Genomic DNA, 22,653 nt, shown 5'->3' on the forward strand with positions numbered 1-22,653 from the left:
CTAGTGGTTTTTGAGATTTTATGTCTACAACTTGCCTGCATTACTTATTGATGATATATTTTAAGATTATTAATTGCTCATATTCTGAGTTTAGAAAAACATTTATTTATTTGAAAGGCAGAGTGACAAAAAGAGAAAAGAGAGAGATTTTTCATCTGCTGGATCACTCCTCAATGGCAGCAATATCCAGAGCTAGGCCAGCAGAAGCCAGGAGCCAGGAACTCCAGCTGGGTCTCCCACGTGGGTGGCAGGAACTCAAGTACTTGAGACATCCTCTGCTGTCTTCTGGACAGGAAGCTGAGTCAAAATGGAGAGGCGGGACTTGATCCCAGGCATTCTGAAATGGAACGTGGGCATCCCAAACAGCAGCTTAGCCCACTGTCATACAATACCCACCTTATAGTCAAAAGTTTTAAATGAGTAATTTGGGGCAGGGGAAGCAAGATGTACAAAGAGGAAGACAATATAATTTATCACCTAAGCTTAAACTCAAAATTAAGAGAAAGAAGTACTATTCATAATTATGGTAGAGAATTGGTATAAATAGATGACAACAAATCAATGTGTATAGGTTTTTTTTTTTTTTTGCTACTCCTTTTTAAAAACTATTTTGTCTTCAAGCATTCATATGCATAGGGAGTATTCCTAAACTAGCAGCAGCAGTATGACAATATAAAGTCAACTCTCCAGAATATACCGCCCCCATCCACAGAAAACTGACCTACATCAAGATAAGTATACATAAACCTGATGTAAATATTAAGAAAATACATACAGAAAGCCTAATGCATCTTCAAACGTTCTAAAGCACATACCATTTATTACATCACTCAGTAGTAAAATGATATGAAAAGGAAATTACTATTCACCATGTATATATCCCCTTATTCAGCTAATTGTGAAAATCAATAATTTATTAAATTCATTGACACTAAAATCATCAATTTGTCTCTCCAATTTTTTCCCTAGTAAAAGATGAGGAAATCAGCCTAAGCTAATATAATGTCTCATTTTTTAAATTAGCATTGCCATTTAGGTATTTCAAACTCCATCATTTTACCTAGAATGCTTTTTGTGCTAAAAACATTTATGATCTATTTCACGAGAAAGAAAGAAGACTATAAACATAACCTCAGACCAAGCCCTGTATTCATGTTACCTTTTACCTCCATGACAAATTCTCACATTGATTCTTTCAACCTTGGCCACATTGTATTGCTAACATAGTATAACATAATATGATGACAAGCCCTACTATAAAGTTCATCTCTACAAGACCCCCTAGCACCAATCAGAGGAAAGGATAGTCTTCATATTACTGTGAAGTTATAAAGGCTAAACATAATGGCAGCTTCCTTGGGTAGCACAATTTGAAGTGGAAAGATGCTTCTACTGAAGAAGGGCAGGTGCTATAAATTCCAATTTCCACACAAGGAAAATGATTCTTGGGTAGCTTACCTTGTGATGTTCATATCTATAAAAAGTGATAATGTGAAGATTAGAATCTAGTGCAGTCTTCTATCCAACTATCCAATGCTCACCTCCTTTTCTGACCATGCCAGTTTTAAAACAATAGGAATTTAAAGAAAATATTCTCTGTTATGTAACCAAAGAGTCAAATACCTGATCCAATTCTAACACCTGAAACAATGGTTTTAATGTTGAATTAAATATCACGATACTTTTAAAGAAATAGCCTATGTCACAAATAAAATTCAGAATCATATTGGTGAGAAGACATAACCTTGTAGGAGAAGAAAATATGGGAAAATGCTGAAGTATTAGGGAGCCTTGTGAGTGACAGAACAGCAAATCAAGTAAGTCCTGAATATTTATGGGGTTAGGGAGTAATGTGAGGCCGGAATGAGAGCACTCAGAAAAGGGTGGAAAACACCAATAGCCACATGATGTTATTTTCTTACTCCCTTAAAGCATGCTATCTGCACTCTCAGAGAAAATGTCCTGAGTAAATGGTCAGAAGGTACCTAGTGGGACTGGCATTGTGGCATAGCGAGTTAAGCCTCTGTTAGTTCAAGTCACAGCTGCTTCATTTCTGATCCAGCTCCTTGATAATGCACCTGGGAAAGCAGCAAAAGATGGCCCAAGTATTTTGCTCCCTGAACCCATGTGGGAGACCCCAATGGAGTACTAGGTCCTGGTTTCATCCTGGCTCAGCTCTTGCTACGGTAGCCATTTGGGGAGTGAACCAGAAGATGGAAGGGTGCTCTCTCTCTCTTTCTCTCTCCCTCCTTTTCCCCTTCTCCCCCTCTCCACCTCTCATCCTCTCTTCCTCTCCCTCTCTATAACTCTTTCAAATAAATAAATAAATAAATAAATATTTTAAAAGAGATACCTAGCTAGTTGAAAATTTCATTAATATTAGAAAATTAATAAATATTGGTAGGCTGGACTTCTCATCAAGAGATGAGCACAGGGTGTAGTAAAACTCATCAGGCACCCAGCAAAATTCCTATGCATAAAAGGTACACAATAAATGTTAGTGTCTAATCCCAATTGATGAGGGAAATAAAACATAGTGCAGCTTGATATAATTTTAAAGACTTCTTTATTATTTGAGATGTAGACATACAGACAGAGAGAGAGAGAGAGAGAGAATCTCCACTGATTCACTTCCCAAACGCTCACAATGGCCAGGGGTACAGAGTTGGGAACCAAGAACCAGGAACTTAATCCAGATCCCCCATGTGGATGGCAAGAACCCTACCACTTGAGTTTAATACACTTTTAAAAAGAATTAGAACACTAAGTATTTGGAATCAGTATGCATGGATGCTGGATTATATTACTGTAGTTGCCATGCACCTCAGGTAAATTTACTTTAAATCCCAGGACCAATTTTAAAATATTCAACATGTATTACAGAAATAAATTTAATAAGTTGCTTAAAAATAGGAAAGGCCCAAAAAGATCAATTAGATGAAATACAATGGAATTTTAATACATGGTACAGCAACCACATCCATTTTCCTATTACAACCATGGCAGAATAATAATATGATTGCAAAAATTCACATTTTGTATCTTTCTCAGAAGCTCACTACACAATTTAAAAAATCATTCTCCCCACTTAACAAAATGAACAAATAGCATCGCATGAATGTATTTCTACACTTAATTTAATATAAAGTTAGTATAGCACATACAGCTAACAACGGTGTTTCCATATTCCACTTCTGCTTTAATATTCTATTTAGTTAAATGGCAATGCCTCTTACTGCTAGTGAGGAAGGAACACAGCCAAGTTTAAAGAAAATCAAGACAAGCTGACAGAAATGGCAACTAATGATCCTGTCTCTCACTCTCCTTTCTCTTTGGTAACGCCTCCTGTTTCATCTTTTAGTGTTCTTTTCCAGTGTTTTCTCTATTAGCATTTGTGATCTTAGTACTAGGCATGCACATTTATTAAGGCAGCTTTTGGTTGAAAGCACAAATCTCCACAGTAGTTCAGGGTTAGTCGTCCCTAAGTTTAACCCTATCCATTAATGGTGTGAAAGAGACTAGAGTCAAACAGTAAGTCTCCTCCTAATTCAACACCTTGGAACAGGTAGACACCTGGCACTTGGTCCTCTTACTCCCTTCACTGCCTTTTTCCCCTTCCTCCTTACCCATCCTTGCTTCAGCAATATGAGAGAATGCTGCTTGGTGTGAAATGGGAAAATGCTTGCAAATCCCAGTGAAAATATGATACCTGTGTACATAGGACTCTACCATTACTCCCCCCTCAGTTTCCCAGTCTACCTAGTCTTCTTGTCCCTGTTGCTAAACAGAGTCTCTCATAGAGAATCTCACGGACACACTTCAGGAGAAAATATTAGTTATTTGGAGGGAGAGAGAGGAGAAGAAAAATGAAGTTACAGGAATTCTTCTTCTGTCTCCACAAAGGAGGGAGCTACTGTGGATGACTGCTAGGCTCCCTGTGAAGCAGAGAGGAAGAAGCCCAAAGTCAAGACTCTTTAGAAATCAATTCATAATCCAGGTTGCAGGAATTTTTAGAAAAATAGAACCTCACACAATCACAGGATAATTCTCGTGCCCATATTTATACAGTAAGTGGCATACCTAGAATTACAGTTCAAAGGCCCTTGTATTCAAAGGTATTCACCTTTCCACTATACCCTGATGCATTTATTGTCTTGAAATTGGAGACCCTCCCTTTCTGTGAATCCACATTAACATATGTGGGTGAAGCTCCAAGCCTTCTCATAATCCACACTGATCTTCTGAATCAGCCTAATCCCTTGCCAAACCACTTCTCTGGAACTGAGGAAAATTCAGAAATTCATTTAAGGAAAAGATAAATGGAACACCAGCTTCTTCTTGATCGAAAATCAGTGCAGTGTGTCAGGAAACACCCAAAGTTAGATTAAATGGTCTGGGTTTAAATCCTGGTTGGGCCATGTTTTCTGAGTCATCTTGAGGATATCATTAGAACTCTCTGAGTGTAGGGTGAGGCTAGAAAATTATAATACCTGCCTCACCTCTGCACAGGCTTCTGTGAGAATCCAAATATTCATACACACATTACACTTGAGCATTGTTCATCTATATGCAGGTTAAATATGATTAAATAACTATAGATTAAATAACTACATTAAATAATGGCTGATAAGAGATAAAGACTCAATAAATATTAACTATTTTCATTAAGAATTCCATTGCAGCTCTCAATTCCCATCCCTTTAATCCCATATTTCTGGTTTTTTTTTTTTCCTCTTTTTTTACTCTTCTATCACTCTTTCCTCTAGGAAGCTTTTATTAACAACAACAAAAAAGATTTTAGATCTAATGAGATATTCCCCGATTTAGGCTCCAGATAATATAGTTTTTAGCTTATATATTTGCTCATGATATCTACCTAAAATTACTTGAAAGAGTATTCATCGAGGAAATAAGGTTTCAAAAAGCCTCTAGCATGTACATGTGCACTCAAAGACACACACACAGCTACTAAGATTAAGAAAATACCTCTAATTTGTAGATAATTAAAATAATCATTAAATATAATTTGCAGAAGTTAACTATTTCCAGTTATATGCCAGTTGTACTTAAAATTAACATACTTTTTTGCCAAAAATAATGTTAATTATAAAGTACTTTCAATTTCACATAAAATTTTTCTGAACTCTTGAGGTGAAGGTAGCTTGATTATTTTTTCCCATTTATACATAAAGACATGATTGAAACTAGAGTCAAGCAGTAACTTAATAATCAAGGCTGATGAAACTGCACAATTATATTTTAACTGATATTTTGTAATGTTGCTTTGGCACAATAACCCATCAGTCTTTCCTTTTCCTTCTTAAAGCCTACTTTTACAAACTAGGAAGACGGAAAGCATGCCCAGTAGGATTCTCAGGGTGATGATTCTGCACTGATAACAAAAGTGAATTTTAAGTCGTATTACTGCTTCCAGAAGTTTAACTTCATAGGGCCTTTTGTGACAGCAATTTCTCTAATACGTAATATGATGGACCTAGCCTTGCCATAAAAGCTTTTCTCTGATTTAACAAATGTTGGCAAAATCCTGTGCACTACAATGAGAAGTTTAGAAAAAGCCACCACCTATAACCGGGTATCATTAAATCCCTCTATATGTCTATCACCTCAATAGCCTTTGCTATCCTCAGTTTTTAAGACAAGAGTCCCCTCAATAAAAGTATACTACTGTTCCATTACTTGTAGATAATATGACACACTTGTATGGCAACAAACTGAGACTCACCAATCCATTGCACAAAAGACATCAGTAAAAGAGGATAACTGATACAAGTTAATGCAGAGGTCCAAGACTGTAGAAGTCTATTGTATAACAGCAAGACATATTGTGATATTTTGTGAAACCATGCAATGAAGGAAAAATATTTGCAAGTAAGTGGAAAGCACTCATAGGAAAAGCAGTGGGCAAAAAAAAAAAAAGTGTTACAGGTGAGCAGTTGGACAATGCTTTATTTTTCATTTGCCCATAAAAGCCCATACAATCATATAATCACTGTCCTTAACCAGTTAGCAGGTTTAGGATTCTGTCCTAAAACTCACCCACTCCCACTTAAAATTCATCACTCTCCACCATGCCTGAAACAGCCAATGAAGAGGCGTGATGGCCACAACTTGCAATGTGCCTTCCCCTTTCTAACCAGACTGTCAAGCAGCCACCCATATTTTCCACTAGGTGCTGGAAGCCTCCATCCACTTGCTGTCTGCAGTGAACACCAAAAGGAACAGCAACACACCTGGAAATACTGAAGAGCAGAAAAGGTGTCCAGGACAGGTGGCAGGGGCTGCAACCAGTAAGGACAGACAAACTGACAACTAGACACACAGACAGCAGCACCATCAGACACCATCCATTACTTCCAGTCTCAGAAGAGGGAAAGCCTGCAGCACCGGGGATGCCATTCTTCCACTAGGGACAGGCAGCAGATTACCGAGGGCTGTGCCTCTCTGAAGCCTGCAGGTTTAAAGTATTTGTTTTTCGGATGAGAAGGAGCAGGGAACGCAGAAGCCTGCTGCTCTTTATAGAATCAGGCCAGCTCTGGCCTGCCTGGTTAACAGCCCTTTTCTCCATCCATAGTTACAGGGCAGGAATGACTGGGCTTCTACTATTTTGCTGTGACCCAGCAACCACATCTCTCCCTCAGTGTCGCCTCCCTGCTCTGGGTGACAGTTGCACTGGTTGGAGACTCATCAGTTTGTGAATGCAGCCTCCCTTCTTCCCTCTCCTGTGAGGCACTGCTGCACTGAGGGGAAATGGAAGAAACCCTCCAGGCAGCATCTTCCCTCCAGGAGGCAATTCTAGGGGTGGGAGAGAGGCCATGCTGGGTGTGCTCTGTACTGACTGTCACTCCTGCTCCCTTTCTACTCTTTTTTTTTTTTTTTTTTTTTTTGCTATCAGCTAACTCCAGATGCAACAGGTTCCTCTCAGCTCCTCATGCCAATCCCCTGCCCCCAGATACACCTGCTAGCTTACACAAGGGGCCTGAAGAATTACTCCCAGTCAGGGTCTCCAAATCCTCCCACTCCATAGTGGGAAACTTTCCCCAATACATGAAGACTTCCCCCAGGAAAGACAGGATGAAGTCCCCTTCAGCTCCACTCTGTGGGTGATGCTAAGGATGAGAAAGCCCGGTCTCTCTGCCAGTTCCTTGTAAGCAGTGTTGTCTGAGCAAGCAGCAGCATAGTTGTCACACACCCCTGCACCACCAGCAGCCAACCCTATCCCCTCGCCGTCCCCAGGAAAATAGGGCACCAGACAGAGATGCTTTGAGGGCTCTATGGGCTCTAAAGAAGGCAGGATGTGTGCAAACACTCAACATCTTACTGGACTGCTTCCTCCAGGAATGGAGCAGGCCCCAGAGGTCTCTTGGTGCCCACCAAAGAGAGACCTCTATTTTATTCAGGCCAGATTCCTCAGCAGCTTCTCTCATTATCAGAAACTTTGCATTGCCCGTGGCATTACATCTGGGTAAGAAAATGTATCTTCACACAGGTATTCTCTGCTCTAGACTGTGAAGAACAGGGTGAAGAGAAGCTGGGGAGGCAGGTTACCAAAGATGGCAACTGCCCAGAAAAGACCCAACCTTGGTCTGTGAAATGAATGAGTAGCAAAATGAATACTAAAAATCAGCATTTTCATTCTGTAAATGCGGGCACCCTTCACCGGGCTAACCCCGACCTGCCAAACAACTCCAAAAGAGCAGAGGAGCTGTCCTCAGCACCTCTTCATCCCACCCCTCCTTTCCACTGCTTATCCGCTGCCCCCTCACCTGCTCCCAGCCCAGGGCCCTTCCACTTTGGCGGCTTCAGGTTCTCTGAGCTCCCTCACATCCCACCACCGGGGTGGCCCCTGTCCACTCCCAATCCTCCCGGGCACCCCAGCCTCAAGCCATCTACACCCGGCTCCTTGGTTCCGGCTCGGTGGCATCCCCTGCTTCCCCTGGCCCCACTGGCCTCACCCCTACTCAAACCCAGCACCCCTGGCCCCGGGGCGGGCGCCTCCGCCCGAACCCAGCACCCGCGCCCGCCCCTCCCCCACCCGGCCGGGAGGACTGGGCGAGTGAGTGGTGAATGGACGGAGGGAGGCACCGAGGCACGGGTGGCTTACTTGAGCATGGCTTCTTCCTTCTCCTCCTCTTCCTTCTGCCGGTCCATCACTGCCATGATAATGTTCCTCTCCTCTTCGGTCAGGTGGCTCAGGTCGGGCAGCTCTTGCATGGGGGGAGGCACCGTAGGTGGGCGAGGACCGCGGGGCCCCACGGCCGAGGACATCTTCGTGGCCTGCCCGCCCCCTCCGCTTGCGGCTCGCTCTCACCTTTCGGAAGCACGCCCAGCTGCTGCGCCCCTGCTTCCCCTCACAGCCGAGCCCTCCCGGCGGCGGCGGCGGCGGCGGCGGCAGGGGGAGGAGGAGCGGCAGCGGCGGCGGCGGCGGCGGCGGCGGCGGCAGCAGCGGCGGAGCTGGGGAGAGCGCGAGCCCAGGCTTTCATGGTTGTTTGCATCCACCCAGCCCCGGATGCTGCCTTTGTTTTGGTCGCCCTAGCGAGGCTCGGGGCCGCCGGCCGCCTCCCGCAGCCGGGTCTCGGCGGCGGGGGCGGGCGGGCGGAGGCGCGGCGGGCGCGGCGAGGGGGCGAGGGCTTGCGCCGGGCTCCGCCGATCCGGGCGTCTCCGCGGGGCGCGCGAGGCGGGGGCGGGGCCGGGGCCGGGGCTGGGGCTGGGGCCGGGGCCGGGGCTAGCGTTAGCTGGGGCTGGGGCTGGGGCCGGGGCCGGGGCCGGGGCTGGGGCTGGGGCGGCCGCCGCCGCCGCCGAGGCTGCTCGCAGACTCAGCTGCCTCCAGTTTGGGGCTGCGGGAGGGAGAGGGAGAGTTTGGGTGTCAGTTAGGCGGAGTCTCCGAGGCTTCGCTCCCGGGTGATGCTGCTGCTCTCGCAGACAGAGCTGCCAGCCACCCAGTCCGGGATACGCTCCGCCTCTCCGCGCCCACCCGCCCACTCCCAGGTCCGAGGCACGCGTGCCCCGGCCGCTCCCCCACGCTCGCCAACGTGCACGCCACATCGCTCTATCCCCAGGTACCCCTCACCCGTGAGTCATCCTCCCTCTCGTGGTCCCTGGTCTATGTCATCCTCCCCAGCCCTGTTTTTCCATGAGTTGCATTAATCATCATCATCATCCTCTCTACCGTCTTCATCATAGAGCATTAATATTGTTTGGGCACCCACAATGTTCTGAACAGCAGGATGGAACACCCTGTGGACACATTTTTTTTTTTCCTTCCTGTTATCGCGTTTACTAGTCAAGTGTTCAGGGCTACAACAATGTGATTTTCTAGATCATTTTTACACACACACACACACCCCTCCACCAGCCTGGATTTTGTGGGTACACTGTACTCTTCAATGCAGTGTCTTTCTTGACCCGTTCTCGCTAGGACTGTTCAGCAACGTATCCTAATTTCATCTCAAGATGCCCCACAATACAGTACCCCTAAACTGTCATTTGGGGCTCTGGGTAGCCCCAACGCACCACATAAATGCACTTCTTTGGTGCTTGCAAATGGACTATCTACTCTAATTGCTCTAATGATATTCACTGTCATCATGTACTCATGTCTTAGCCTCTATAGCGACTTCTCCAGAAACACTGATCCCAGGTAAGAAAAACATCCGATCATATCCTATTGCATTTAAGAAGCTTCTGCTGGATGCCTTGCCCAATGATGGGCTGTAAGATGGGCTTCTCTCCCTGATAAGGGAAAGAAAAAAAAAAGTTTAGAAACAGGTGATGGCATTGGCTTGGGACACTGGAGACTGAATTTTGTCAACATAATTATAAAAGAATCAGTATGTGAAGGGTTCAAATTGAACAATTTCCTTGTGAGGATCTCTTAGTAATGGCCATAAGGAATTGATAATGTTTCTCACATTGGAAATTCTTCCTGTAGTTCCCATAGTAATCAGAACTCATAGTTCGCCTCAAATACTAATTTTGTTATTGGAGAAGTTGACAGTGATAATTTATGAATTCTAAAATCTCCAAATGTAAGGAGTTGACTTTCCTTTAAACACAAGAGTTGCTTTACATGCACACATCTTTATGAATATTGTCAGTGATTGAAAGCTCACTATCTCTTTAAGAACTATGTCTAAATTTCTCTTCTAACCGAAGAGTTCCCAACTATTCAATGCAGCTATCTATCTCTTCTTCAATCTATCCAGAGCAAACCTCACCTGTAACTGCATAGCATCCTTTCAAAGGCAAGTTATTCTGGCCACCTGCCTTTGGACCCACTCAGCTTTTCCACCAGCCACACAGAATAAGTCTAAGAATACAGGTAACCAAGAACAGTGCCTGGAACTTAATAAGTGCTCAATAATGCTTTCTAATCATTATTTTTATTTGAATGACTTAACCATGAGCTAAGTTTGTGATACCCATGTCACTTATGGGGACGTGCAGTTGTTTTTCATAAATGCTGCTATGTAGTCAGTCTTCCACTTTCCTTAAGTAATGGATGGAAACACTCAATATTTTTTCTTCATTTTTTTTAAGTTGTACTTGTTTCCCTCCATGCAACATATATTCAGGGAAAAGAAATGGAATTGTGGTTCTGGCCGGCACCGTGGCTCAATAGGCTAATCCTCCGCCTTGTGGCGCCAGCACACCGGGTTCTAGTCCCGGTCGGGGCGCTGGATTCTGTCCCGGTTGCCCCTCTTCCAGGCCAGCTCTCTGCTGTGGCCAGGGAGTGCAGTGGAGGATGGCCCAAGTTCTTGGACCCTGCACCCCAAGGGAGACCAGGGGAAGCACCTGGCTCCTGGCTTTGGATCAGTGCGATGCGCCGGCCGCAGCGCGCCAGCAACAGCGGCCATTGGAGGGTGAACCAACGGCAAAAGGAAGACCTTTCTCTCTGTCTCTCTCTCTCACACTATCCACTCTGCCTGTCAAGAAAAAAAAAAAAAAAAGGAATTGTGGTTCTACCTATGACTTTATGATCTTGGCTAAAGCAATTAATCTGTACCAGTTTCTTCATCTGTAAAATGGTATAAAGATTTGAATCTGCAAATAGAATAGAAGTATTAAATAAGAAGATACTTGAAGCTTCTAGCTATGTGCTTAGCACATGTGGCTCTGTTTTTTTTCTTTTTTTCTTATTTCTTGCTGTCTCAAAGATACATTGTGCTGACTCTCCATTGTTCTTTCACAGGGCACAGTAGAAATGGAGATGACATGTTCATTCTAGCAGATGCCTGTCTCCTTCATGTCGTTGTGGAAATGCAAACTTGCAACACAGGCCTTGCCCACAAGAGGTTTACAATCAAGTTCGTTCAAATGAAATACCTCCAAAATGCAATAAAGCCTCAGCTGACATTACAGTTGTTAGCCGATGAAAGCTCCTGAAGGCGCGGACCTAATGAACAGTAGTGCTTTAATTTGCTCCAATCGCCATAGCAAGAACCACAGACAGAGGGGCCTGAATAACAGGTGAGTTTTACGCGTTCCAGAGACTGGAAACCTAAGGTTACGATATCAACAGGTTTGGTTTGGTTTGTTTCCTCCTGAGCCTTTCTCCTCAGCTTGCGGATGGCCTCTTCTTGCTGTGTTCTCACCTGGCCTTTCTTCTGTGCTCGCACAACCCTGGTGACTTCCTTCACGTACAAGGACCACAGTTTATTAGACGAGGGCTTCACTGCTATAACCTCATTCAACCTGGACTGCCACTTTGATTTGGACCCTATCTAAGGTACTCCAGGTAAGAGTTTCCACATAGGAATTTGGCGAGAAACAGGATTCAGTCTGTAACTGGTCATTTCCATTTATTGGGATCACTTTGGGAAACGGTGATCTACATGTATTTTCAGGAAGACTTAATGAAAAGAAATCTGTTTCTCCATCATTTTTAAATTCATAGATAATTGCTTAGGCTGAATATATCCATGTAAAAGCAGTGAAGGCACAATTGAATAAATGAGCGATTGAGATGAGGCCATAACAGTAAAGCCCTGGTGCAAACCTGCTGACACCTTAACCTTGGGTTAGGTGTTTTCTTTTTATCCAGAACCTCATCCATTGTGAAAGGCCTCAAAACCAATTTCTAAAGCACAGAAATTCAGTTTCTATAAATATACCTTTGGAAAAGCAGAGTTTACCTGTACTTTGATAAGCAAGCAAACACCCAAAGTGATTCTACCAAAGTATGTGACACAGATGATCAATTCCTGGAGATGCCCTACAAAAAATGCTTTGGGGAAAAGTTGTGCAATACCTCCATCCTAGAAAATCACAAGCCACCTTAACAAATAAAAAGTACTAAGAAGCAAATATTTACAATAGCAAGGGAATTAATTTTAATTTCTTTGGTCTGGTATTTACTAAATGGACTGCTTTGGGGGAAAAAAAAAAAAGTTGATTTTAGACCTGGTAGCCAAGGAACATGAAACCTCTAATGTGATTCTTCTTGGTCAACCACTGAAATCTATACAAAAACATCTTAAATCTCTACTCAAAAGACATGTGTCAAATGCCCTTAATGTCAACACTGACATCATGCTTAGTATACTAGTCAGAAACTATGATATAGACAAAGTTCCGAAAAGGTAAGGCTTTTTTAAATTTTTTTTATTTTTTATTTTTGACAGGCAGAGTGGACAGTGAGAGAGAGAAAGAGAGAGAGAGAGAGAGAAAGGTCTTCCTAATTTACCATTGGTTCATCCTCCAATGGCCGGCGCACCGCACTGATCCGAAGGCAGGAGCCAGGTACTTCTCCAGGTCTCCCATGGGGTGCAGAGCCCAAGCACTTGGGCCATCCTCCACTGCACTCCCGGACCACAGCAGAGAGCTGGCCTGGAAGAGGGGCAACCGGGACAGAATCCAGCACCCCGACCGGGACTAGAACCCAGTGTGCTGGCGCCGCTAGGTGGAGGATTAGCCTATTGAGCCGCGGCGCTGGCCAAAAGGTAAGGCTTTTAACTTCTCATTTTCACTGATATTTTCTAACACTCAGTTCTCAAAATGAAGTTGGCCCCCTACTGTCAATTCTTAATTTAACTTAATAATTAAGGTATATAACTTCAGAGTAGAAAATTATTTGAATGGTATCAAGTTCAAAGCCTCTTACTACAGCCTGAAAGCTGCAGAGTATGGTGTTCTGTTTCCTCAAAATTATTCCACTTAGAAATTCAGAATGTGGCCCTATCTGAAAAATGGTCTTTACTGGTGAAATGAGTTAAAATTAGGTCAGACTGGATTAAAAGTGGCCCTAAACCAAAGAATTGTGTATTTATTTTTAAGATTTATTAGCCGGCGTCGCGGCTCACTTGGCTAATCCTCTGCCTTGCGGCACCGGCACACTGGGTTCTACTCCCGGTCGGGGTGCCGGATTCTGTCCTGGTTGCCCCTCTTCCAGGCCAGCTCTCTGCTGTGGCCAGGGAGGGCAATGGAGGATGGCCCAAGTGTTTGGGCCCTGCACCTCATGGGAGACCAGGAGAAGCACCTGGCTCCTGCCATCGGATCAGCGTGGTGCACCGGCCGCAGCACGTCGGCCGCGGCGACCATTGGAGGGTGAACCAATGGCAAAAGGAAGACCTTTCTCTCTGTCTCTCTCTCTCACTGTCCACTCTGCCTGTCAAAAAAAATATTTATTTGAAAGGCAGAGTGAAAAAAAGTGGAGAGGGAGACAGAGTGAGGAAGGCAGCGGGGAGGGAGGGAGGAAGGGGGAGAGGTAAAAGGAGAGGGAGGGAGGGGGAGGGGGGAGAGAGGAAGAGAGAGAGAGAGAGAATGAGAGAATGTCTTTCATCTGCTGGTTCACTCTGGAAATGGCTGCAACAGATGGGGCTAGGCCAGGCTGAAACCAGGAGCCTGGAACTCCTTGTGGGTCTCCCTTATAGATGACAGGGACCCATGTTCTTGGGCTATCTTCCACCAGGCACACTAACAGGGAGCCAGATCAGAAGTGGAGCAACTGGGACTTGAACTAGCACTCTGATACAGGATGTTGGCATCACAGGCTGTGGTTTTACCCAAAGTGCCACAAAGCTGTCCCCTGAATGGTGTCCTCATACATGGAGAAATTACACAGAAAAACAGAAGAATATCATAAGTGCAGACAAAGAAATCTATGGAAAAAGTCTTGCAGAGTGCAGTTATGCTGCCACAAGCCAAAGAATGCCAGGAGCCACCAGAAAGTACAAAAGGCAGCCAGCGCCGCAGCTCACTAGGCTAATCCTCCACTTGTGGGGCCGGCACCCTGGGTTCTAGTCCCAGTTGGGGCACTGGGTTCTAGTCCTGGTTGCTCCTCTTCCAGGCCAGCTCTCTGCTGTGGTCCAGTAGGGCAGTGGTAGATTGCCTCAAGTGCTTGGGCCCTGCACCCCCATGGGAGACCAGGAGGAAGCACCTGGCTCCTGGCTTCGGATTGGCACAGCGCACCGGCCATAGCGGCCATTTAGGGGGGTGAACCAACGGAAGGAAGACCTTTCTCTCTTTCTCTCTCTCTCTCACTGTCTAACTCTGCCTGTCCAAAAAATAAATAAATAAATAAACTACAAAAGGCAAGGAATGATTTTCTAACAGAGATTTCACGGAGATCATTGCCTGCTCACATCTTGAATTTTGAACTTTTGGCCCGCGCCGTGGCTCACTAGGCTAATCCTCCGCCTAGTGGCACCGGCACACCGGGTTCTAGTCCCAGTCGGGGCGCTGGATTCTTTCCCAGTTGCCCCTCTTCCAGGCCAGCTCTCTGCTGTGGCCCGGGAGTGCAGTGGAGGATGGCCCAAGTGCTTGGGCCCTGCACTCCATGGGAGACCAGGATAAGTACCTGGCTCTTGCCTTAGGATCAGCATGGTGCGCCGGCTGCAGCGCGCTGGCCGTGGCGGCCATTGGAGGGTGAACCAATAGCAAACGTAGACCTTCCTCTCTCTCTCTCTCTCTCTCACTGTCCACTCTGCCTGTAAAAAAAAAAAAAAAAAAGGAATTTTGAACTTTTAGACTCTAAAACAGTAATTTCTTCTTGTGTTAAGCTGTACAATTTTTGCACTTTATTATAGCAGCCCTAAGAACCTAATACAATGGTCCTATGAGCTTGAGTGGGATAGCAACCCTGAGACTTATTTTGCTTGTCTATCAAATGAAAATGACAATACTGGCCTTCCAGGGTTTTAGTAAGAATGAAAGGTTGTGCATACAGGCCTATTTCCTGACACATGGAAGGTATTCTGTTCATTCATTCTTTCAGGATGCACTTATGGAGGACCTGCCTTGTGCTTGCTGCTGAGGACAGGGTAAGGAGAAAAGCGTAGAAGGTAACGGTCCTAGAGAGGACTGACCAAATATGGACACTAAGCCAAGTGCCTGCTTTTTATAAATGATGTTTTCTTGGTGCACAGTCACACCCAGTGATCTACGTATTCTCTGTAGCTACCTTCATGCTTCAGTGGTAGAGCTGAACAGATGCAACGGAGACCATATGTTGCAAAATGCCTGAAATATTTACTACCATTTTACAGCAAAGTTTGTTGACCCATGATCTAGATGCCTAGAAAGCAGTTGGAGGATATAACCATAATTAAATAAACACACAAGACTTGTCAGTGTATAATAATTACTCCATAAAATAATTTATCAGATAGTAACTGTAGGAAGAGAAGAAGTCATGGAATCCTAGAAGAGGGCACTGTCAGTGGAGAATTGAAGGATAAGAAGGAACTAGCCCAAGAAGAGTTCAGCACAGCATCACAAGCAGGGAAATCACGAGTGGCAAGGCCTGAGTTAAGAAAAGGCAGTATTCTGGAGGACACAGAGTAGATGGTGGAGAAGGAACATTGTGCAGAGAGGAGTAAATGCCAGGAGATTAGCTCATGTAGGGTCTAATTAGCCAGGACAAGAAGTGTTCTTTTCTTCTTGTGTAATAGGAAGCCCCTAAAGAGCTTGAGCTGGGAGTTAAATGACGTGCTTCACATTTTTGCAAAGATGCTCTGTGTGTGGATAGCAGGAGAACAGACAGCAGCAAGGGAGAGTAACACAGGAAGTTTCATTAGGAGAAATTAAAGTGGCCTGAGCTGAAGAGACTGGAGAACTGTGGACACATTCAAGAGATGCCTGCTTTCGAATGAACAGTGGATTGGTAGGTTGTGGGTCCACATACTGAGATGGCGGATTCACGTGTGTGTCAGGCAGGGGACAGGGAAAGGACAAATGGTATGGTAGGTGTGTCAAGAACTTTTGCTCTTCTCTTGCCAGACATCCATGTGAAAGTGACATTGTCTTTAACCCAACGTGGCAATCCCTGATGCACCATTGTAATGCCCAGGGAAGACAGGACAACCTGGAAGACCAACTACTTCCTCAGAATCATCCAGCTTCTGGATGGGTGCAGCCAATGCGGGCTCCATGCATATGCAGCAGATCCACATGTCCATCAGAGGGAAGGTTGTGGTGCCGATGGGCAAGAACACCGTGATAAGCAAGGCTATCCAAGGGCATATGGAAAACAACCCAGTGCTAGAGAAATCCCTGCCTCATACTTGGGAGAACTTGGGCTTTTTGTCCACCAAAGAGACAAAGGGACATGCTGCTGGCCACTAAGGGGTAGCTGCCACCCATGCTGGTGACATTGCCCACTGTGAGGAGACTGTGCCAACTCAGAACACCAATCTGAGGGCCCGATAGGCCCTCCTTTACCCAGGCTTTAGGTATCACCACAAAATCTCCAGGGGCATTGCTGAAATCCTGAGTGATGTGCAGCTGACAAAGGCTGGAGACAAGGTGGAAGCCAGCAAAACCACAATGCTGAGCATGCTGAACATTTCCCCCTAATCCTTTAGGCTGATCATTCGGCAGGTGTTTGACAACAGCAGTGTCTAAACCGTGAAGTGCTGGACATCAGAGAGGAAACTGAATTCTCAGTTTCTGGAGGGTGTCCGCAATGGTGCCAGCGTTAGTCAGAAGATTGGTTATCTGTTGCATCAATACCCTATTCTGTCATCAGTGGGAACAAGTGGGTCCTGGCTTTGCCTGTGGAGATTGAGCACATGTTCCCACTTGCTGAAAAGGTCAGATCCTTCATGGCTGATCCATCTGCATTTGTAGCTGCTGCTACCACTGCTGTTACTCCTGCTGCTGCAGACTCAGCCAAGACTGATGCTAAGGAAGAATCAGAGGAATCGGGCAAGGGTATGGGATTTGGTCTCCATCTAATTGCCAAAAAGCAACCAATTCATCCAGCTTTGTATGCAAAACAGGCTTACTTCTCTTAAAAAAAAAATTTTCATCATTGCTTTTGTCATCATCATCATCATCTAAACTCTCAAAAAGAAAAATAGACTCATGTGAAATTAATTTGCTCATTGATCCTTCTGACCAAGGTATTTTTTTCTAAAATTAAAAAAAAATGATGATCTTTATTTTGCAGACTGCTATCAAAGATTGGTCTAAAGACTGAAGTGGGATTTGCCACTCTCTTAACAATGAAGAAAATTCATATTCTGTTAATGTATAATCAACAGAAGTAAACAAAGATATGCACATTCATATACGAGCTAAAAGTAAAGAATTAGTTAATTTCTACTTCAAAGAATAAACATGCAGCACATTTAATTTCAGGATTCTAAACAAACAAGCAATTCGTTATTATTAATTTCCACAACTTTTTGAAATAAATTATTTTGGAATATCTTCAACACCTATTTGAGATTTAATCTAGCCTAGGCAATGAACACTCATCCTTGATTTTTGGCTTGTGCTATCATAAATCCACCTTGGTATTTTTCACCACCATTTCCACAAATATTGCCATATTCTATCACATAAGATTGATTTTTACATATGATAATCATGTCCCAGTTTGATGGTTGAAGATGATCTGAGTTTATTTTGAACAGTGTTTCCTTTCACTTAGAGTGTCCTACTTTGAATGGCGAATTATATGGTCACCCTATTTATGCACAGTTGTAGTAATTTGCAAAAAGATAGTCTTTCTGGCTTCAAAGAACATTTGGCTCTCAGGAGATTTCACTGAAAGTATTTGGCTGAAACTGGATATCAGATTTTGGCTCAAATTCAGCCAAATACCTATTTTAATCTGATTTTTGGGAAGCTTCCACTATTGTCATTTATTTCATGAGGAATTTAGTGTGTAGAAATGTTTTTTGTCCTTGGACCTGAAAAACAAGGACATCATTTCATCTTCTTGTGGTGGGTCATACCACCCTTGGATGTACTTTCTCCCCTCCCCCTCAAGCAATTAGCATTCTTATTTATGCTTCCCTTGAGTTATTTCCTTTCAATTCTCATCTCTTGATTCAGAATCAGAGTTCATGGCCTCTTTTGCATTCTTCTGGGCCAATCACTTTCCATGTTAGCCAAGCTTATGATGCTTGATTGGCAATATTTTGGAATAATTTCTCCACATTCTGTTCTTTTCTAATTTCCTTCAATACAGTGAGTAATTTCCTTCAAGTTCTTCAGTTTTTATTTCATTTGAAGAAAGAGGTTCCATCTGAGATCAGTTAACTATTTTCCGGTTTTATAATTCTGAGAGTACTTTCTAAGAGTTTACACTGTGTTGACTAAGGTGTCAATGTCTTAAAGTCATTCACCCTGGTCCAACTATGTGAGTGAAACCTTTCTCTATTTGTACTTAATCTCTATGTTATAGAGGAGGGCAGATGAATTGATTTTAAAAGAAATATACTTTTGCCTACCTACAAAGCCAAAAACACCCTAAGTAGAAAATGGATTTAAATAATAATTTCTAAGACTACATCATTGTACAGGCACTACAATTTTAACAAGTTTAGAAAATACTTTTACTCAATTTCATATATATTAATTGTACTTTGCCTTGGTGTCCATGGAAATTTGATCCCAGGACTGTCTCCAGGTACAAAAATCTGTGGATGCTCAAGTCCCTATTGTGAAATGGTGTAGTATAAACATATAACCTATTTACACCTCCCCATATACTTTAAATCATTTCTAGATTGCTTATAATAACAAATACAATGGAAATATAATGGAAATAGTTATTAAAGTCTATTATTTGGGGGAAAATTAGAAGAAAAAATGCACATGTTCAGTACAGATGCATTTTTTTTTTCTGGATATGGGTTGAATTCACAGATGTGAAACCCATAGATATGGAGAGCTGATTATATATTCTTATTAAAATAATATTTAAACAAGAGAGATCAACAGTCAGATATAAGTAAGCAACTCTTCCTAGAATTTTCTTACTCAAATTTGTAAGACTAGTTCCTGGGAAGTTCTTTTGCCTATATTCCTCTTTTCTACTCCAAAATCTGAGATGGGCAATCTAACCCAACACAGGACAACCATAGAAAAGATACTGACTTCTATCCCTAATGCCACAGCCTCTGCAGGCAAGTGGAAAACATGATTGAAGAGTACAAGGACTTGGTTCTTTATTCCAGCCATACAGATTTGAGCCATAGACTTGAGCAAGATGCTCAATCACTTGAGCTTGAATTTCTTTATCTGTAAAAAGGAAACATTTATATTTCCATTAACTATTCCCAACTTCTGCACAATAGTAATAATACTCTATTATGTGTTCCTGGTCTGTGTTAAATGTTCTACATGCATTATTATGCATTTTTCTTTTAACAATGAGAATTCACTAATATCCTTTTGGGCACCATTTAACATGACCAGTGTAGCCCATTGTCATTCTTCATTTTTTGTGTTCCACATAATTAGGGGACAAAGCAAGTGTTTCCCTTGATCCCTAAAGCGAAGCTACCAGATTGTTATTCACACCCCAACCTGTAAAATTTATCCTAATCTGTGGCTTATACTAATTTCTCCTTCTATTTAGGATCACTCATCCTGATCATTTACTCTCTTCATGTACAGCAAACTTAAGCTCAAAGTGTTTCTACCTCAAGATTGGCTCTCATGGAAAACATCTTTTTTTAAAAAAAAAATTTTTTTGACAGGCATAGTGGACAGTGAGAGAGAGAGATAGAGAGAAAGGTCTTCCTTTTCCGTTGGTTCACTCCCCAATGGCCGTTGTGGCCGGTGTGCTGCAGCCGGCGCATCGCGCTGATCCGAAGGCAGGAGCCAGGTGCTTCCTCCTGGTCTCCCATGCGGGTGCAGTGCCCAAGGACTTGGGCCATCCTCCACTGCCCTCCTGGACCACAGCAGAGAGCTGGACAGGAAGAGGAGCGACCAGGACAGAATCCGGCGCCCCGACAGGCACTAGAACCCAGTGTACCAGCACCACAGGAGGAGGATTAGCCTATTGAGCTGCGGCGCCGGCAGAAAACATCTTTAACCTTCCTGAGACTGATCCATCTAATGTCTTGATCTCTACTATTCCAGTCTTCTAAACTCCATAACGTTCGGCATCCATTTCCATGGCTATTTATTAGACTCTGAATACTCGCAAATTATACAATTTCCAAAAACGACCGATACAAACCTCCCTTCATTGACTACATGTGCCATTCATTATATCTACAACTCTGAAAATCTGGACACCTTCAGTATACCAACACCCTATTTTTTTCTGTTTCCAGGCTTAATTTAGTTTTAGTTACCTTCATGTTCAGTTGATATTATATAATTCCTTCTCAAATAATGTAATAGATTTCTCCATATTCGTATTTATTAATATCTCCTTCTGGTTTGGAAAGGGCAGCAAACAGAATGTGTTTCTCAGTTTGATTACCTGATTCCTGCTGCTCTTCTAGACATCTTTATCTTTTTTCTGCTATGGCCAACTGCACACTTTCCTCAAGGTCTTTTGGAATCTAGAGATTACAGACCCTCAGGAAAAATATGATGTACAATGCATCAGAACCAGTACAGTGAGGGGGACTAGGAAGGGAAGGCAGTTTTCACCTACCCCTGATTCTGACATACTTCTACCACTTCCTCAGGAGTTAGGTGAGTATCTCAGACTTTATCAGGATGGTTATCTTGGACTGCTTGGGCTGCTGTAACAAAATACTACAGACCAGGTAGCTTAGATTTTGTTTAAGAGTTCCAGAGGCTGGGAAATCCAAGATCAAAGTGACACCAGATGTGGTACCTGATAAGGGTCATCTTTTGAATCCTAAAAGTTACCTTCTTACTGTGTCCTCATATGGCAGAAGGGGAAAACAAGCCCCATGGGGCTCTCTTTTAAGGTACCAATCCCAATCATGGGGGCTGTGCCCTTGTGACAAATTTATCTCTTTGAAAAACACACCTCTTAAAATCAGCACATTAGGGATTTTGTTTGAATTTTGGAAGAGCACAAACATTCAGATCGTCCATCGTGTACATCTGATTGTAGGAAAAGTATAGCAGAAACCAAAGCAGATTACATAAAGGAAGGAATTTAAATTTAGGGCTATATATGATTTTATTTTAGTTTGAGGAAAAGCCACCAAGCGGTTAAATTCTCTGTTCATTTTTTCATGAAAGAACCTATTTCTTTTTTCTTTCTTTTTTTCTTTTTTTCTTTTTTTTGACAGGCAGAGTGGATAGTGAGAGAGAGAGACAGAGAAAGGTCTTCTTTTGCCATTGGTTCACCCTCCAATGGCCGCCACGGCTGGCGCGCTGCTGCCGGCGCACCACGCTGATCCGAAGCCAGGAGCCAGGTGCTTCTCCTATTCTCCCATAGGGTGCAGGGCCCAAGCACTTGGGCCATCATCCTCCACTGCCTTCCTGGGCCACAGCAGAGAGCTGGCCTGGAAGAGGGGCAACCGGGACAGAATCCGGCGCCCGACTGGGACTAGAACCTGGTGTGCCGGCGCCGCTAGGTGGAGGATTAGCCTATTGAGCCACGGCGCCGGCCAGAACCTATTTCTAAAGGTGTTGTCTTGTCCTTGGGTCCACTTCTTTGCACTTCTTCTCTTAGTATTTCACTTCTTCAAAACATAGCAGCTAAAGCCTCTACTACCTTTCTACCAACTGAATTTTGTATCTCTCCTTATTTATCACAAGCCATCCTATTCCTAACCCTTACCTTTTTATATCTTTAGGGATCCAGACAAATAAATCTTTTAATGCTTTATAAATTTAAATAATCATTTGTAATGTGTTATTATCCTTTACATATAGTTTTGGAAGGCCAAGGTTCTAGAAAAAGTTGTAAATCTAAAATCATTTATCAACAAAATACATACTCATGAATGTCCATTTTAGGAAGACATAGTGGTACCAAAAAAGGGTGCTGAACCAAGAAACTGCTTGTCTGGATTCTGTTTCAAGCTATGATGGTATGGATTTGAATAAGTGTTTCTAGGCCTCAGTTACCTGCTATGTAAAACTTAGGATTTCAACAATATTCTTACAATATTCTTTAGAAGGCTAGATATCTCTAACATTAAAAGTACAAAGTGTGGTAAATAGTATGCTGCAGTAGTAGGAAATGAATGGTTTAGGAATTTTTTTGTGTGTGATATAAAAGTATCATAAGATGAAAATATAGATGCTAAAAATCAGAAATTTAACTTAGCCAACCTATTTGTACCAAAACTGACAATTCATCAACATTATTATCCATTATACAAATGCAATTTATAGCTACAATGAGATATACTAATAGATATAGATCTATTAGAAATATTAAAATGCTGGCAAGCTTGCAGAGATAAGGGGTCTCTCATACATCACTAATGGGAATACACACTGTATCTTATAAAATTA

At 43.2% G+C, this 22,653-nt stretch overlaps 2 protein-coding genes and 1 pseudogene across 37 annotated transcripts in view; 2 read left to right on the top strand and 1 right to left on the bottom strand.

Moving 5' to 3' along the window:
• Positions 1 to 8,435, bottom strand: part of RIMS1 (regulating synaptic membrane exocytosis 1) — a 532,587-nt gene extending 524,152 nt beyond the window's left edge. For 11 of the 36 annotated variants that reach the window (XM_051854586.3, XM_051854581.3, XM_051854580.3 and 8 more), the window contains exon 1: positions 8,123 to 8,425. In XM_051854586.3, the coding sequence (XP_051710546.3) occupies positions 8,123 to 8,286 (164 nt within the window). In that variant the 5' untranslated portion in view covers positions 8,287 to 8,425. Of the gene's footprint in view, positions 1 to 8,122 lie in introns of all 36 variants that reach the window. The other 25 variants (XM_051854585.3, XM_089333026.1, XM_051854584.3 and 22 more) reach the window with 5 other exon arrangements.
• LOC149126596 (uncharacterized) lies at positions 8,086 to 11,768 on the top strand. The gene is made up of 4 exons (XM_089333539.1): positions 8,086 to 9,077; positions 10,224 to 10,339; positions 11,210 to 11,487; positions 11,567 to 11,768. The coding sequence occupies exon 1, from the start codon at positions 8,086 to 8,088 to the stop codon at positions 8,890 to 8,892; it is 807 nt and encodes a 268-aa protein (XP_089189665.1). The 3' UTR covers positions 8,893 to 9,077; positions 10,224 to 10,339; positions 11,210 to 11,487; positions 11,567 to 11,768.
• Positions 11,769 to 16,238: 4,470 nt separating this feature from the next.
• Positions 16,239 to 17,672, top strand: LOC108175417 (putative ribosomal protein uL10-like pseudogene; annotated as a pseudogene).
• The last annotated feature ends 4,981 nt before the right edge of the window (positions 17,673 to 22,653 follow it).

This window comes from Oryctolagus cuniculus, chromosome 5 (assembly GCF_051225735.1).
Source record: "Oryctolagus cuniculus isolate XC-2025 breed Fujian yellow rabbit chromosome 5, ASM5122573v1, whole genome shotgun sequence".
In the NCBI taxonomy this organism is placed as follows: Eukaryota; Metazoa; Chordata; class Mammalia; order Lagomorpha; family Leporidae; genus Oryctolagus; species Oryctolagus cuniculus.

Coding starts and splice junctions, on each gene's coding strand:
- LOC149126596 (XM_089333539.1), top strand. CDS start 8,086: ATGGACGGAGGGAGGCACCGAGGCACGGGTGGCTTACTTGAGCATGGC.